The 14,438-nt window shown below is 35.7% G+C and overlaps 1 protein-coding gene across 1 annotated transcript; it reads right to left on the reverse strand.

The window, feature by feature from the left end:
* Window positions 1-1,252: 1,252 nt before the first annotated feature.
* Window positions 1,253-6,678, reverse strand: LOC128984508 (uncharacterized). The gene is made up of 3 exons (XM_054403839.1): window positions 6,525-6,678; window positions 1,739-1,869; window positions 1,253-1,600 (listed from the first exon to the last, which is right to left on the reverse strand). The coding sequence occupies exons 1-3, from the start codon at window positions 6,676-6,678 to the stop codon at window positions 1,253-1,255; spliced, it is 633 nt and encodes a 210-aa protein (XP_054259814.1).
* Between the last annotated feature and the right edge of the window lie 7,760 nt (window positions 6,679-14,438).

The raw sequence follows: 14,438 nt of genomic DNA on the forward strand, positions 1-14,438 counted from the left end.
TCCTTGAAGAGGTTAATTTAGGCGTAATTGACCTAACTAAACCAAATGGAATTGGTAGTTTAAGGGAAGGGGGATTCGGTTTAATATGTAAATGCCCACCAAAAATATATTTTGCTTTACTAAAAGGTACTGTATTTATATTATTATTATCTAGTGGACAGCCAAGTATATCAATGTTCTTACCATATGTTTTGCCAATAACTCTAGCTTCGTACATTTTCCAAATGTCTGAGTCATCGGGCTAAATTTTCCCCTCGATATGGGCTTTCAACCTGTTCCTGCCAACTGTAGGCCAAAAGCAGCCACCATCCTTAGCCCAACATTGGGGCACCACTTCCACATTGTTTTTCTCTGTAAATTGTAAATGTAAATTCCACATCATCTGAAACCAAAGCCAAATTTACTATATAACTTATTAAGTAATATTAAGGTACAGGTGTCACTTTACAATACAGAGTGTGATGTGAAAGTATTTTACAATGAGAGTTTGGCATTTGACGAAAGTAGTGTTAAAATAAAAATTGCGCAATTCGTAGACAAAGCAACAAATTAATTACATAAAACACCTCAAGCCACTCGTGAGATATTAGAACACTTGCTTCTCTTGTGTTCCAACTGTACATGTCACTTTTGTCGTTCATAATACAGTTGTTGTATATAGGTACTATTAACGTGTATTTTACAATCATTTTAAAATAACTAATCGTAGAACATTTAACATAAAATACTTACATTTAATTATGGATCTACTTCAACACAGTTGCAAAATTCGCTATGTTAGGCTATGTCTGATTATGAGGGAATCAAGGGCATTGAAGACAAAAGATTCTTTTTGAAAGGAAAACCCAACATTTTTCTTTGGATTTAATTTATTGGCCACATTTTATTCTCTTCACTTTTCTTTTTTATCAATGAAATTTTGAGTTTTGAAGATCTGAATGGTCTTTTAAATCCGGTCAGATTTGTATTCTACGCCAATCAAAACCATATCTTTCTTTAGGGACAAAAGGCAAAGTTGTTTACTTTCACAATTTCTTGGTTGACCAACATACATAACCCATCTCTATAATTACATGATAATTTAAAGCTTTGTGTTTGTAGGGTTTTGTATTGAGGGTTTCTGCACTGTCCTTGTAAGGGCCCTGATTCATGCATAGTCTTAAAATCATGTTGTTTTGTTACAATCTTCGGGGCTGATAATTCATTGTTAAACTTTTCTTTTAGCCGTTTACAGATTTGTTGTAATGGGAGGTTATGTTTTCTCATGAAAGACTTTCAAAGTTAGCTTAACATTTTCAAAAGGAAAGGCACTGCAGTTATCTAAGGCACCAAATGTTATTACATCATCAGCTATGTGAAGAAGTCCATGGATGTTATGTGAAATTAAATGATTGCCGTAGAGCTTTTTAAAGTTATTTACAAAGATCTCTAACGGTGATGATACATAGTCCTTATAATCCTTACAAGTGATGGGGTTCAAGACCAAATCCATTGCAATGCTTAAGTTGATAAAATGCTCAGAAATGTCTGGCCTAAACTCTTTTACTTTGGCCAAAACAACTGGGCCAGCATACAGTAAAAAAAGCCTGAGCTCAGTAGCCTTCCATCAGGCGAGTTCATGCAGTCCCCGGGGTTTTCTTACAAATTCTGTTGGTGTGTACTTCCTAAACGATTTCAGAATTTCGTTGATTTCGCACACTTGATTGTTAGAAAGTCTGCATTTTAGAGAACCTTTAACCCACAAATTCAAATTGTTTTTAACGACGCCTAAGCAAACGAGGTGCATATAATCCAGAGGCAGGTCACGGACAGCACCGAACTGGGGTATATCTACTAAAATGCTCTGGCCGACATGGTACTCCTCTTGAACTTGGTTAACAAAATTGTCATGTGTTCGTGTAGGACCACTTTTTACAGAAAAACAAATTCTTCCATTTAAGTACTGTCCCCCATAATTGCACTTTGTACAGGAAAAATATCCTGTATGACCTTTTGTTTTTAAAATAAAAGATTTGGCCGGTGTATCACGTACGAATGCAACATGATTATTTAACTTTGTCATTTAAACAATTCCACTTTCAATAATCAATTGCAACTCCTCCACCAATATTTTTAGATACTCATTACTGTCAGGCTTTTGGGAATCATGGAAAATTCCAATGACAAACACTGGAGTGTGTGGCAAGGACCTAATTCTTCCCAGTTAAGGCCATAACTGGCTGCCAGAACTCTTTGAAATGGGTAAACCATCAACACTTACTAACAAATCAATATCTTCCGGCAATGAACTTTCACTTGCCAGTATTTTTTTAACCACCACCACAAAGGTTTTCAATGTCTGACCGTCTGGGTGTTCTCAGTATAAATCTAGCATCAACAGGTATTTTTTTTTTAATTCTTTATGTTTCCTTATAATTCTTAGCAGTGGAGATAATTTTGAATGAGCAATATTTTCAGTGACGGCCCAATTAGCTAGATCCCTTTTAAATCCTTCCAAAGTCCATAATGAATCATCGTCTGAATCGAGCTCTTCTTTAGACGCTGTGGGAGGTAATACATAAGGAGTCGTATCTTCTAATAGTTCTTCTAGGCCAACTAAAGAGTTTGAAGAATCTTGATCTGAATTCAAATTGAATTCAAGTGTAGCTTCTTGACTGGTGCTGGGTATGACATCTACTTTAGGAACTGGAAGGCTTGCCTCTACTGACACCTGGCAACTTTCATCTATAGCTATTTCTTGATCGTCATCAGTGTTTAGGTCTATTAAGAAGAGGTATTTTTCTGTTTCATTTTTTTCTTGTAAAAATTACGTGGAAGTTTAGGATGCTTTCCAGAACTCATAGTATATAAATTCAGTAATTGAATGGCAAACTATTTAAATCTGAAATATTAATAAATATTGATTACTTCTTTATAGGCCACGAAATAGTATATTTCGTACCTAGGGCCGAAAATGAGGTTTTGCCGGCTCGAGATAGTTTTTAAGTTCGAGACGAAGTCGAGAACTTAATTCGATCGAGAGCTGCAAAACCATTTCGGTCCGTGGTACGAACGCTATTTTTCACCACGCTATACCCTATTACCACTATATTCACCACTTATAATGCACACTGATAGTCGGCAAAAATAAAAAATAATCGTTGCTAGGCAACGGTGACAATAACACAATTCTATTACAATGCTATGGATTTTGATTGTGTATTTAAAATGCATTCATGTTTTAAGTAAGTAAGCTGACAGCTGATTTTGCGGCCCCGGCCTGTAAAAACCTGCTTGGTTCCCAAATTACGATGACAGCTGGCATAGCGAGCAAAACGTAACTTTCAGCCACCAATTAATGTATGTAATACAGCCAAAAACATCATAGTGTGGTGAAAAGTTATTCATAAAACTTAGAAGCACAAATAATAAGACCACAACTTTTAATATTTTGATAACCTATTGTCAGCTAATTTCCCATGTATAGACTATACTATCCGTAAATTACCCATTGGTAAACTATACCTGTGGGAAAGAAAATAGGCCTAAGCTATTTACCATAGGTCTCATGATGGTAATTCCTGAATCCAGGACGGATTTACTTTTTTGTTCCATATACCGGGACCTAGGTATATATATAGGCCTACTAACTTATCGCAGAGATTTTAACCTTACCCTAACTTATGAGCCGATATAAATAACACATCCCGCCCCAGCAAGCCTGCAGACTAAGCGAATTTCCATTTACCCGGCTGGATTACTACTAAAACATTCCCTAAAAATTGACAGATTTATTTCCAATTAAAAAAAATATTTTTGTGAGCACTTTTTTAATTGAAATGTTGATAGCTTAGTATGAAATAATCAAAATTGCCAAATTTGATTTTAATATAGCCTATCCGTAAACAAGTGGAACTAAGTTACAACAGTTAAATAAAAATAACATAGGTAGGCATATTTTAAATTAAAATCTTTTTTAAACTTCCTATCTCTGTAACCCTTGGGCATAAAACAACGCTTCAACATACAAAATTATTTGTTTTCTTAAGCTCTTCAAAATGGTTTGGAGAGAAATTATGCAATTTTGTGTTTTTATGGTCAAAAATGGGAAAAATCAATCTCATCATCATTTTAGATCATGAAATCCCGTTCCCATCCGGTCCAATTATGCTGGTTCGCGAAACTCGTTTGAATAAACGTACGTTTGTTTACACGTTTGTACCAAATTTCATCAAAATTTGTCATTCTCTTCAATTCGGAAACTTGACGGGTCCTGGGCTTAACCCCTGAAGAAAAAGCAAAGGGCTTTGAAGATTACTTTTCTGAAGTATTTAAGCCTTTTACTTAGAATCCCCCCAATGACGAAAGTGAAATTTACGAATTTTTGGATGCACCAAATCTCTGCCTATAAAATCTTTCACTTCTTCAGAGGTACCAAGCATAATTTTTAAGGAAATTAACCCCGTGAAAATTCCTGGGTATGATCTCATCACTGGAAACATTTTAAGAGAACTACCCCGTAAAGGCATTATGTTGTTGACATTTATATTTAATGCTATGTTACGATTGGAATATTTTTCTGTTCAAATGAAAATTGCACAAATAGTTGTTATCCCAAAACCAGGCAAACCACCTAATGACGCATCTTCTTACAGACCCATAGGCTTGCTTCCTATAGTATCAAAGTTGTTTGAAAAGGTAATACTCAAAAAGGTTAACCCCCACTTTTGATGAATTAAACTTAATATCAGATCATCAGTTCGGCTTCCGCCAAACACATTCCACCATTTAATAAACTCACCGATTAGTGGATATTATAAAAAATCATATCCGGCCAATCGATCTTTTCAAATAAAATTCGAAAATTCGTTATTTGATCTGAAGCCGATAGCAGTCTGGAGTACCTCAGGGGAGTGTCCTTGGCATGCTATATTTGATGTATACAGCAGACATCCCTATGGTCCCAACGTCACAGTTGCGACACAGTTTGCTGATGACACCGCACTGTTGTCGAGTCATGTGGACCCTCAAGTCGGTTCCATTAATCTGCAAGCTGCCTTGACTGAGCTTCAATATTGGCTTAAAAAGTGGAGGATAAAAGTCAACAAAAACATGTCTAAACATATTGTTTTTACTCTGAGAACTGAGTACAATCCTCCAGTAACCATTAATGATGTGGCTTTAACGGAGGCAGACCGTGTAAAATATTTAGGTCTAACTCTTGACAAAAAAATGCATGAAAGATTTCAGGCTGAGACGCCGAGAAGAATTATTTGCGCACCCTGAATCGTATTCAACACTACAATTAGGAATGACTTCAAAATTAAATCAGTGAAAGAAGAAATTACAGACCTTAGCAAAAAGTATCAAGATAAATTGGAATACCATCCGAACAGTCTTGCTGTGAATCTGCTGGACAATAGTCAGTGCATTGCCAGATTTAAAAGTGTCGTACATGTGCTGGACCTAAGCTACAGATTTCTGTAAATATTTAAAAGAATGATCCAATTTATGGCAAGACTTGTTGATGAACAGTTGCTTGCTTCCTGCCATTTTTTTATGTTACCAATTTTACTTATTGTTCTCATATTTGTTTGGACAGATTGTAAAATAAATTCTGATAACAAAAATTGTAATGTGTGCAGTAACACAAAACATGGATAAACATTAATTATATTACTTAGTGATAACAGCTCAACAATTTTCACGTTTACAAATGTGGTTTTTTTTTAAACTAGAATTTATGTAAGGGTATCAATTAGAAAATGTGTCAATGCACTTATCGCTAATTTCTTTGCTATTATTCAAATCGGTGGGTTTAAAATACCACTGCACGTACTATACATACTCTACATACTTTACATACTCCACATACTATACATTCTCTACATACTAGACATACTCTACTTAATATAAATACTCGTCATGTTATACATTACCTACCTACATACATAACGGTGTTGCAACCTCACCCAACGTTAAACTCGCCAGCTTACAATACTCAAATCAACCATTTTCGCGCGTAATTTTGCGAAGAGAAGTATTTTAAAGTATTTAAAAAATATTTTCAATGTATTTTAATATTAAAGACGAAGTCATAGCGTATTAAGGGGGTTGGTGCGCCCTATCTTTCTCCATGTTAACTAATGTTCCTTTTTCTCAGAAACCAATAAAGATAGCTCACTTCTGTTTTTTTTATTGGAAAGATCAGACCTTTTTACATAAATGGAGTGTGTAAAATTTACCAGTAAGCAATTTCAGATTTTACATGATTTTTTTTTCAAACGCTTATAAATTTTTTTAAAAAATTTTTATTTTATTTTTTTAATTTTTTTTCTATGTTAATTTTAATTTTTTGTCCACTCCATTTGTGTATCTTAGCTATATCTATCTATTAAAAAAATTCCAAGTTGATACCTTTAGTAGTTATTCAGAAAAAGGAACATACGGTATGTGTTAAAAAAACTAACTTTCGGAAAAAGGCAAAAAAAGGGAAAAATCCATGTATTATTAAGAAAAAGAAGACTATAACTCACTTTAGTGACCTCCTGCTGCATATGATGGGTTTTCCCCCTCTTCCTCTTCATATTTATCTTCTAATTTTCTTTTAAGAAGACTTTTGCTCTGCCTTATCTTCTTTTCCAGCTCTCCCTGCGCCTTATTCGCTTGCCGGATGCGGTCTTTGTCGAGCTGCTCCATGGTACGTATCAGATGGTTGCCTGGTTTTAGGTCACACTCCATCAATATTTTGCATATCCCTACTCCCCCATCATTAAAACTACACACTGCCATATCTACTCCAAGTTTCAGAGTCCTCAGGTGCACAAACGTTGTTTTGGGAATGTAGGTCCAAATAACGTTATTGAACTATTCGTTCTGGTTCTGAGTTTTCCCTTTCAAACATCTTGCCAATAAGTTCCTGTCTGATAGATCTGTGAAAACTGGTTTAATGTAGGCCATTACATCAGGGGGCAAATGAAAATGCTGTTTGTGGTTATAATCTTGATTTGTTTTCATTGCGATGTGGTACTTGCACCACGTTTCATCACAGAGGTCATGCTGTGGGTCGTCATTTGAGGACAGAATGTGATAATATACAGCCCACACAGCTTTATGTATATTATCTACAGTTGTTGTACAATTCCTCCTAATGGCTAGTCCATAATATTTCTGTATTTGTAGCATTGCAGTGTTTGTCAAGCGTCCTTTACCTCCTAAAAACTTTTCGTTTGGAAGTTTTTTTGTTTTTACCTTTAGTGCTTTTAGTCTCGTCCCCATCCTTTTCTGCACGTGCCCTATGCATTCTACCTTTTCTATTTCTGTAGCTCCATAGGGTTTACTTTCACAGACTGCAGCATAGGCCTTGCTGTCTCCGTCACCAAGATATTCCAAATACCGAACGGCGTACAAATCTTTAGAGCGCTGAAATATTTTCACTGCTCCAGCCACTTCCATGGCTCCACTAGACCCACTAAAGTTAGCCTCACAACTGTCAGTGTGTTTATCGTTAAGCCTATCCTTACATGTACAAAATTTTGATATTACCTCTACATCTATTACCTTACCATTTGCCAGGGAGGTTACTGTCAATACACCATTTAGTGATTTGTGACCTCTTCGCTGCCACGATCCATCAACGGCTACAGCTATATCGCTACATTTGTTATTCAGCTCTACAGCTTCTAAGACAGCCTTTACTTTTGATTCCTTAGCTACATTAGCAGCAGCCAAACCTAAATATTCTTCATGAAGGAAAAATCTATGGAAGGGCTGTCCTAAATTCAATACACCGCAGAGTTTTTTCGCTGCGATTCTGCCCTTGCCTATCGTACGCAGGCCTAGTGCCAATCTAATATTTAAATCATATAGTCTATACACTTTGTCTTCCTTAGGCCTATTAAATGAAACACTTTTGCAGTTTTCAAACTTATTACTGTTTTCACAGTGAGTACACCTTACAGCTACTTCACAGGCCAATCCGCAAACTTGACTTTTCACTAGTTTTAGTGGAGAATTACATATTTTACAAGATGCTACATTATTTAATGATTCCTCAAGAGCATTCAAGTCAATGATAGTGTATTCAAATTGTTCACTTTCCTGTTCTCTATACCAGTCCAAACTATTACTGAGTTTTTTGGAAGAGGAACTAGGCCTTGACTGATCCTTAGGCTTGGATGGGGTTAGGCCTTGACCATTTTTTGGGTTGTTCTCATCAGACCTACCACCAAAAGTTTTTGGTCTCTTCTTGAATATTCTTGTACTTCGAGGCATTCTAAAGTAAAAGTATCACTAATAAAATAAAATCACTGTAACAATTAACACTAAAACACTCAACATCGGAGTATAAACTTCACAATCACTGAAACAATGTTTTTTAACTTTGTATTTGGTAAACATAAACAACCAACAACAATAACAACAGCTGAGCAGACTAACTGAAAGCTAACAGAAAGACAGAAGGCTATTTATCAGGTTGGCCAACCCAACAATGCAAAATCACAACGCATCAAAATAAGAGGTGTTACTATATAAAGTTATTGTAACTTCTGTGACTCTCGGAGGGCGGAGTGGGCGTAAAAACAGGTGACATACTGTTACTAAATAATTTTTTACGTATGTTTACAATTTTATAAGGTTTGATTGTTATGTATCGTTGGAAACAGGAAATTCCTGGCTATAAATTAGTAAAATAAAAAGGTTTTTGGAAAAAAAAATTTTTTTGGTGCACCAACCCCCTTAAACTACCTGATGATGTCACGGTGCTGACGAAACGCGTAGTAGTCGTCTACAATAATTGGAACGCCAGAAGGTAATATTATCACTAATTGATATTTGACGTTTAACTTAAAAAATATTTAGATGAAGCACATGCACACAATCGAAAACATAAAGTTTAACAAAACATGTGTTAGCAGCTATACCAAGCTGCACGAAGGTTAAAATTAACGCAGACTCCAATAAATGAAAAATACCCCCCCCCCCCCCGTAGAAAACTTGCAGACTAAGCGAATTTCAACTTGTCTGATCTGATTACATTTTCACTAAAATATTTCCATAATTAAGTCATATTTATTCCCAATTTAAATATCATTAAATTTTAACGAGTGCTTAGGTTTGCTGCTACGGGGAAGGTAAAAAGCGTTTTTTGACCATACGTCAATAGTATAAGATGAAATATATAAATTTGCCAAATTTTATCAATATATATTTATAAACAGATAAACTACAAAAATTTTCATTTTCTCCATAAGAATAACATGGGAATTTTAAATTATACTATTTTTGAATTTTAATCTAGCAATTTGAATTAGGCCTACCTCACTGCTCGTTCCAGGCCGATGGATGTCGTACTCGATGCGCAAAGGACTGTCATTGTTCATGTTTTCTCTTGAAAACATTGTGGCATTGCTGGAAGTTGGCTCTTCTAACTGTTTACAGCTGGTCCACCTCTTAGACACAGATATTCTGTTCAGTGAAGATCTAATTCTTCTCTTTTCTTTTACTCTTCCCATATTTATATGGCGCGAATGAAAACCACAGTACTAAAGTAAACTCAATAATATAATTCCTTTGCACACACTTGGATACTGTATTACTAATTGTTTACTTAAACAACAAACATGACCTCAAAGCAATAATAATAAACAATAACTGCACAACAGCAGATGACAAGACAACAGTGCTGCAAACACAGTGGCAGTAATGTATCAGTTGATTAGCAGAACTAAAATTCCCATTACTGGATTGGTAGAGCTAAATTTCCCACTATTACTATAGACAATGTACTTGTTTTTTACAAAATAAATGTGATTTATACCTTGCCAGTCCAAAATTATCATTATCATAACAAATAAAAGTGTACATATCAAGATCTCTTAGTAATAGTCCAAAATTGCTGTAATTCGCTCAGCGCAATGTTTTATTCATTTTTTTTTATTGGAAGGAGTTGTCAGATTGGCAAAAAATTTAGGAAAATGTTCACAATTAAATGTACTTTTAGAAAATACAACTTTTGGAAAATGTCAAAAAATTCAAAAATATGGCCCGGAGATAGTGGCGTATCCCCTTAAGACAATATTCTGAATTGAAGGTATGTGAAAAATAAATTATATCGAAAAATATTTCCCTTTACATTTTAAATAAAAAAAATAGCCATGGATAAGCAAACTTTATAATCAACCGCCCGCTTCATCGGTTTCTTGTTGTTTATTGGTTTATTGGTATTAAATATCAAGGTCTTGTTCAGAATAAGGGCATTTCCCGTATTACTTTCTTGCAGCTCTCTATGTAACAAAATCCTTTTAAATGAGCTAGTGAACTCTCGGCATGTGGGATTGTTGTTGTGCTTACCGCGAGAGCGGATGTAACCGAAAAGGCGTCCTAGGTGGTCCTGGCTCTTTTTATATAGTGGTAAATACATAAGTGGCCCGTTTTCTTTCTTGACAAATTCATCATACATCGCTAAAACACTGTCTATACACGTAATAAATACAAGAAATCCTGTCTTCCGCTTTGAAAATAGTATAGGCATTCCAAGTTTATCCTTAAGCTTCGAAATGTATGTCTTTGTTTTTAAAAGTATATCTGAATGCTGGCTTATATTCCCTAATGTCGAACATTCGCAAAAACTCTATTGTAGCTGAGCAATCTTCAAAACCTGGAACATTGTTTTTTAAAAGGTAGTCAAGTAAGTCAGCGACAGATGAACTCAACACTTGTGCTGCCAGCTTTACTTTCATCTTTTGCTTGGTGTAGTTTACGTGAGCATTTGTAAGTCTGTTGCCCAGATGAAGACCTTCTTGTTTTTGGAGTTCGTGCAATTGTTCAATATATCTCCATTCTATAAGATTATTGGCAGAATCAAGCAATACTTTATAATCTGACAAAGTATTTCTCACAAGTTTTAGCATATAGCAGGGGTCCAAGAAAAAATAAATGCGTTCACCACTGCTGGGATGTGGAAAGCAATGCAATAAGTTTTTGTACCGTGAAAAAGTTGCCCGTCCTATTCAAGTCGTTGCCTTATGGACATGCAGTCCAACATTAATGAACAAATAATAGGCTTGTTACCATTACTGGTGTGCTGTGTCAATGCTCTGAAAACTTCTGTTGAAAACCCAGGGTCAGCATCAACACTACAATACCAACGTCTCAGAGTCCGTGGGTGCGGTAACGCCGTATTAAATGTTTTTCTGATAAATAAATAGGCTTTCGGTGATAAAAAGTGCAGTGTTATTGCAAAGCACTTTAACCTTTCGTCATACAGTTTTTTTTTTTCAAATTAGGATTTAATGTTTTCTGCACAGCCCTTTTTATTAAACAGTCCGAATTTTGAGAAATTGATGATAGGTAATTACAATCCTCTTTTTTAAAGTTAAGCCTTTTCTTTAGTGCCTCTATTATATCTGATAATTTTGCAACTTTTTTATGAAGCCTTCTTTTATTTTGTTGCAAGAATTTCACCCTTTTTTGTACTTATGGCCGTCTTGGTTTTTGCAAGTTCACTCTTTAACCATTTTTTATTAGGCGAAGTAACAATGTTTGGAGTGCTTATTTCGGGTTCAATTTTTCTTTTTAATGTTCTGCGTTGTGGAACATGTGACTCATGCGGGAAAATAAGTGGTACTGCTCCTTCTGTAATCTGCACTCGGCCCAGTGACCGAACAATGTCGTCTTCCCTAAAGTGGGATGATCATATCCGACTGTGATTTTTTGGTTCCCAGTCCTTTCTCTTAACGGCGTTGATCCACTTCTCTCGTAATCCGGCTTGAGTTGGAAACCTAAAAAATATAGGAATCCAATTTTATCAATGAAACTAAATCAGTGTAAGAGAGCTTTGGGAGAGCGGGAGTAATACCGTGCACTCAAGCTTCATTTATTTTTATCTTTTTTGTAACTTAAGCCAATCCACCATCTCATTTAGTAGCAATTTTAATTATCTACAAAAGGCAGGCTCCGCAATTTTATCATCCCACAAATTTTAATTGTGAAACCCATTTTAAAATAGTCCTACAGTACATGGTCATTTCCCCATTACGACAGTACGCTATTTTGTTAACCCTAAAGCCTCGGTTTCTCTGAATCACGCAGCGTCATTGCGTGATCCGTGATTTGTGATACGCGGGAATCACGCCTGCGTGATCAAAAAGGCGGGTGTTTTCTCTGACCCCACCCTCGCAGCGCGCGATTATATCTTAGTCATGGACAACATGGATGTCAGACTCGTTGCTGTAGCTTTGTTGCTGGACGAAGAGGACAATGAAGAAAATGTACTAGTGAATTTAGTAAATGAAGACCCTTTGCCACTCTTTATTAACAGGGAGGAAGAAGGGTGTTTTAGAATCCTGATTACCAGGCATCTGTTGGACAATGAAACTAAGTTTAGAGAGTACTTTAGGCTTTCAACACAGTTGTTTTATGAGGTGTTAAGTTGTATCCAGGAAGAAATTTCATTGCCAGCCACAAACAAAATAAAACTACCTATTTCACCATTCCAAAAGTTGTGCTTGACGTTAAGGTAAGTCATATATATAATTTCAGATACTAAACAATTCAAGTTTGTTAATTTATCCATAATTTAGTTATTGAAATCTTAAAATTTCTTTAATATATAAGGGATTAGATTAATTAAAAATTATTTAAGTACTAGTAAAACAATACAACAGATAAGTTACATATAACATTTCAAACAGCCATAATTACTAGTAATAGGCCCTATTGAATTTAGTAAGTTGTGTGAATAAGGAAAAATATAACAAAAAAATCATAATGAGACAAAACAAAGTTTATTTGTTGACTGGAAAAATGCTGTACATAGCTCAACTAAACCAATTTAAAAAAGCGTTTTCCATCTATTTGAGTGGTTTCGGGGTTACTGGAATTGTCATCACTGGACATGGTTTGGATACGAAGCGTAGGTGTTATTTGTCGAACATTTGAGGCAGATTGGTTTTTCACTGTTTCCAAATACTCAACCGAATAGTTCAGGTCGGTGTTGTCGAAGCTGCTGTCGCTAGTGGTCACAATGTGGTTAGCCATTCTTGAATTATCATGCCTTATGTTCATCGGGATGCCACGGTTACTAGACACAGACTGTGGTACGTCCAAATCACCTTCTGTTAGGGCTCTCATCTCCATTTCAGTTACTATCTGGCAAACCTTAAGACGGGTCTCCGCCTGAAGATGTCGGGGAAGCGTTTTTACGACTGCTGACCTGCTCTTAAAGAAAATGTCGATTGAATGCTCTGGAACATGCACTGGAACGTTTGCAGTTTTCTGCGCCGTAAATAAGTCCTTCAAAATTAAGTTTCGTTCCTCACGGCCAGATTTGATTTCTTGGATCATTTTTCCTTCGATGTGATTTTCTTTTTCTTCTTTTCTGGCTCATCATATATTTCATTTGGCTCATTTACTTGTGCTTCACCAATCTCTTGAGTACCTTCTGGCAATTCCAACCGGTCTCCGTCTACTGCTTCGTCTGTGCCATGATCGGCTATTCCAACGTGTGGTTCTGTGTGTGAAGTACTCTGCCTACTCTCACCGTCAGCTGGTGCTGCAGTCAGAGGGGCAGGCGATTGCAAGCTGGACGTCACTCTGTAAAAAAACGTTAACAAGTTGTATCATTTGCTTGACCTGGTTGAAATTATTAACCATATTTTGTGTATGCTTTACCGTTTTGTATGTAAGTACAGTAAAGTGTAAAAGTATATTACGTTACTAATCCTGAAAATAGGTGTTTACCAGACGAGTATGGTCGTTCCCGTGCGAGACGAAGTCTGGTTCGGAATTATCGGAATTATAGTGTAAAATTCAGCTGATTATAACTTCTTTAGGAAAAGTATTGTTTGTGCAGGGAAAGTAATGTGTATGTAGCGAAAACTGTGTTTATGTCAGGAAATTTCAGCTGATCACTATTGGTTTTTGTGTTTGGAAATTGTAGATTTTCGAATATCTTAGATGTACGCAAATAAGCTATTTTCGAATACAGAGTGATGAAAATATACTTTATAGAGTTGTAAGAATACGTAAGATAATGATTTGTACTTACTTTCTTCCCTTAAATGTTTTTTTACAGTCTTTGTGCACTTTTTCACTTTTCTTTTGATTTCCACCTCTTCTGTAAATCTGACCCATCTTTCAAACTTACTGTTGTTTTCATTACCAGTAACAAACTCTCTTATCGGCTGAATTTGTCTAGTTTTACATACAGCACATTGTCTATTATAGCAAGCCCTGGTACAATAGGTCTGTTATGTCTTGGTACAATATAAACTGTTCTTGAGATCTTCTGGTGAACTTTCATTAATCAATTTCAGGTGTTTTAATTTTTTTTATCATGTAATTAAACATTGGTTCGAATGATACACGACATGTATCTCTTTTGTCTGTACTCGCTGGCAGTATGCAGAAAGGTCTAATCTTACAAAAAGGGCATAACTGAGTTTAATGTGTGGATG

Source organism: Macrosteles quadrilineatus, unplaced genomic scaffold, assembly GCF_028750875.1.
Source record: "Macrosteles quadrilineatus isolate MER2022 unplaced genomic scaffold, UCM_ALF_1.0 Scaffold_2__2_contigs__length_208266976, whole genome shotgun sequence".
NCBI lineage: Eukaryota > Metazoa > Arthropoda > Insecta > Hemiptera > Cicadellidae > Macrosteles > Macrosteles quadrilineatus.

Excerpts from the sequence above, each read along its gene's own strand:
- LOC128984508 (XM_054403839.1), bottom strand. The coding sequence starts at position 6,678 with ATGGAGCAGCTCGACAAAGACCGCATCCGGCAAGCGAATAAGGCGCAG. Across the intron at positions 1,870-6,524 it reads CCCATCATATGCAGCAGGAG|TTCAAGAGGAGTACCATGTC; the intron begins GTCACTAAAGTG and ends TTGTTAACCAAG. Across the intron at positions 1,601-1,738 it reads AAAACAATTTGAATTTGTGG|GCTACTGAGCTCAGGCTTTT; the intron begins GTTAAAGGTTCT and ends GCCTGATGGAAG.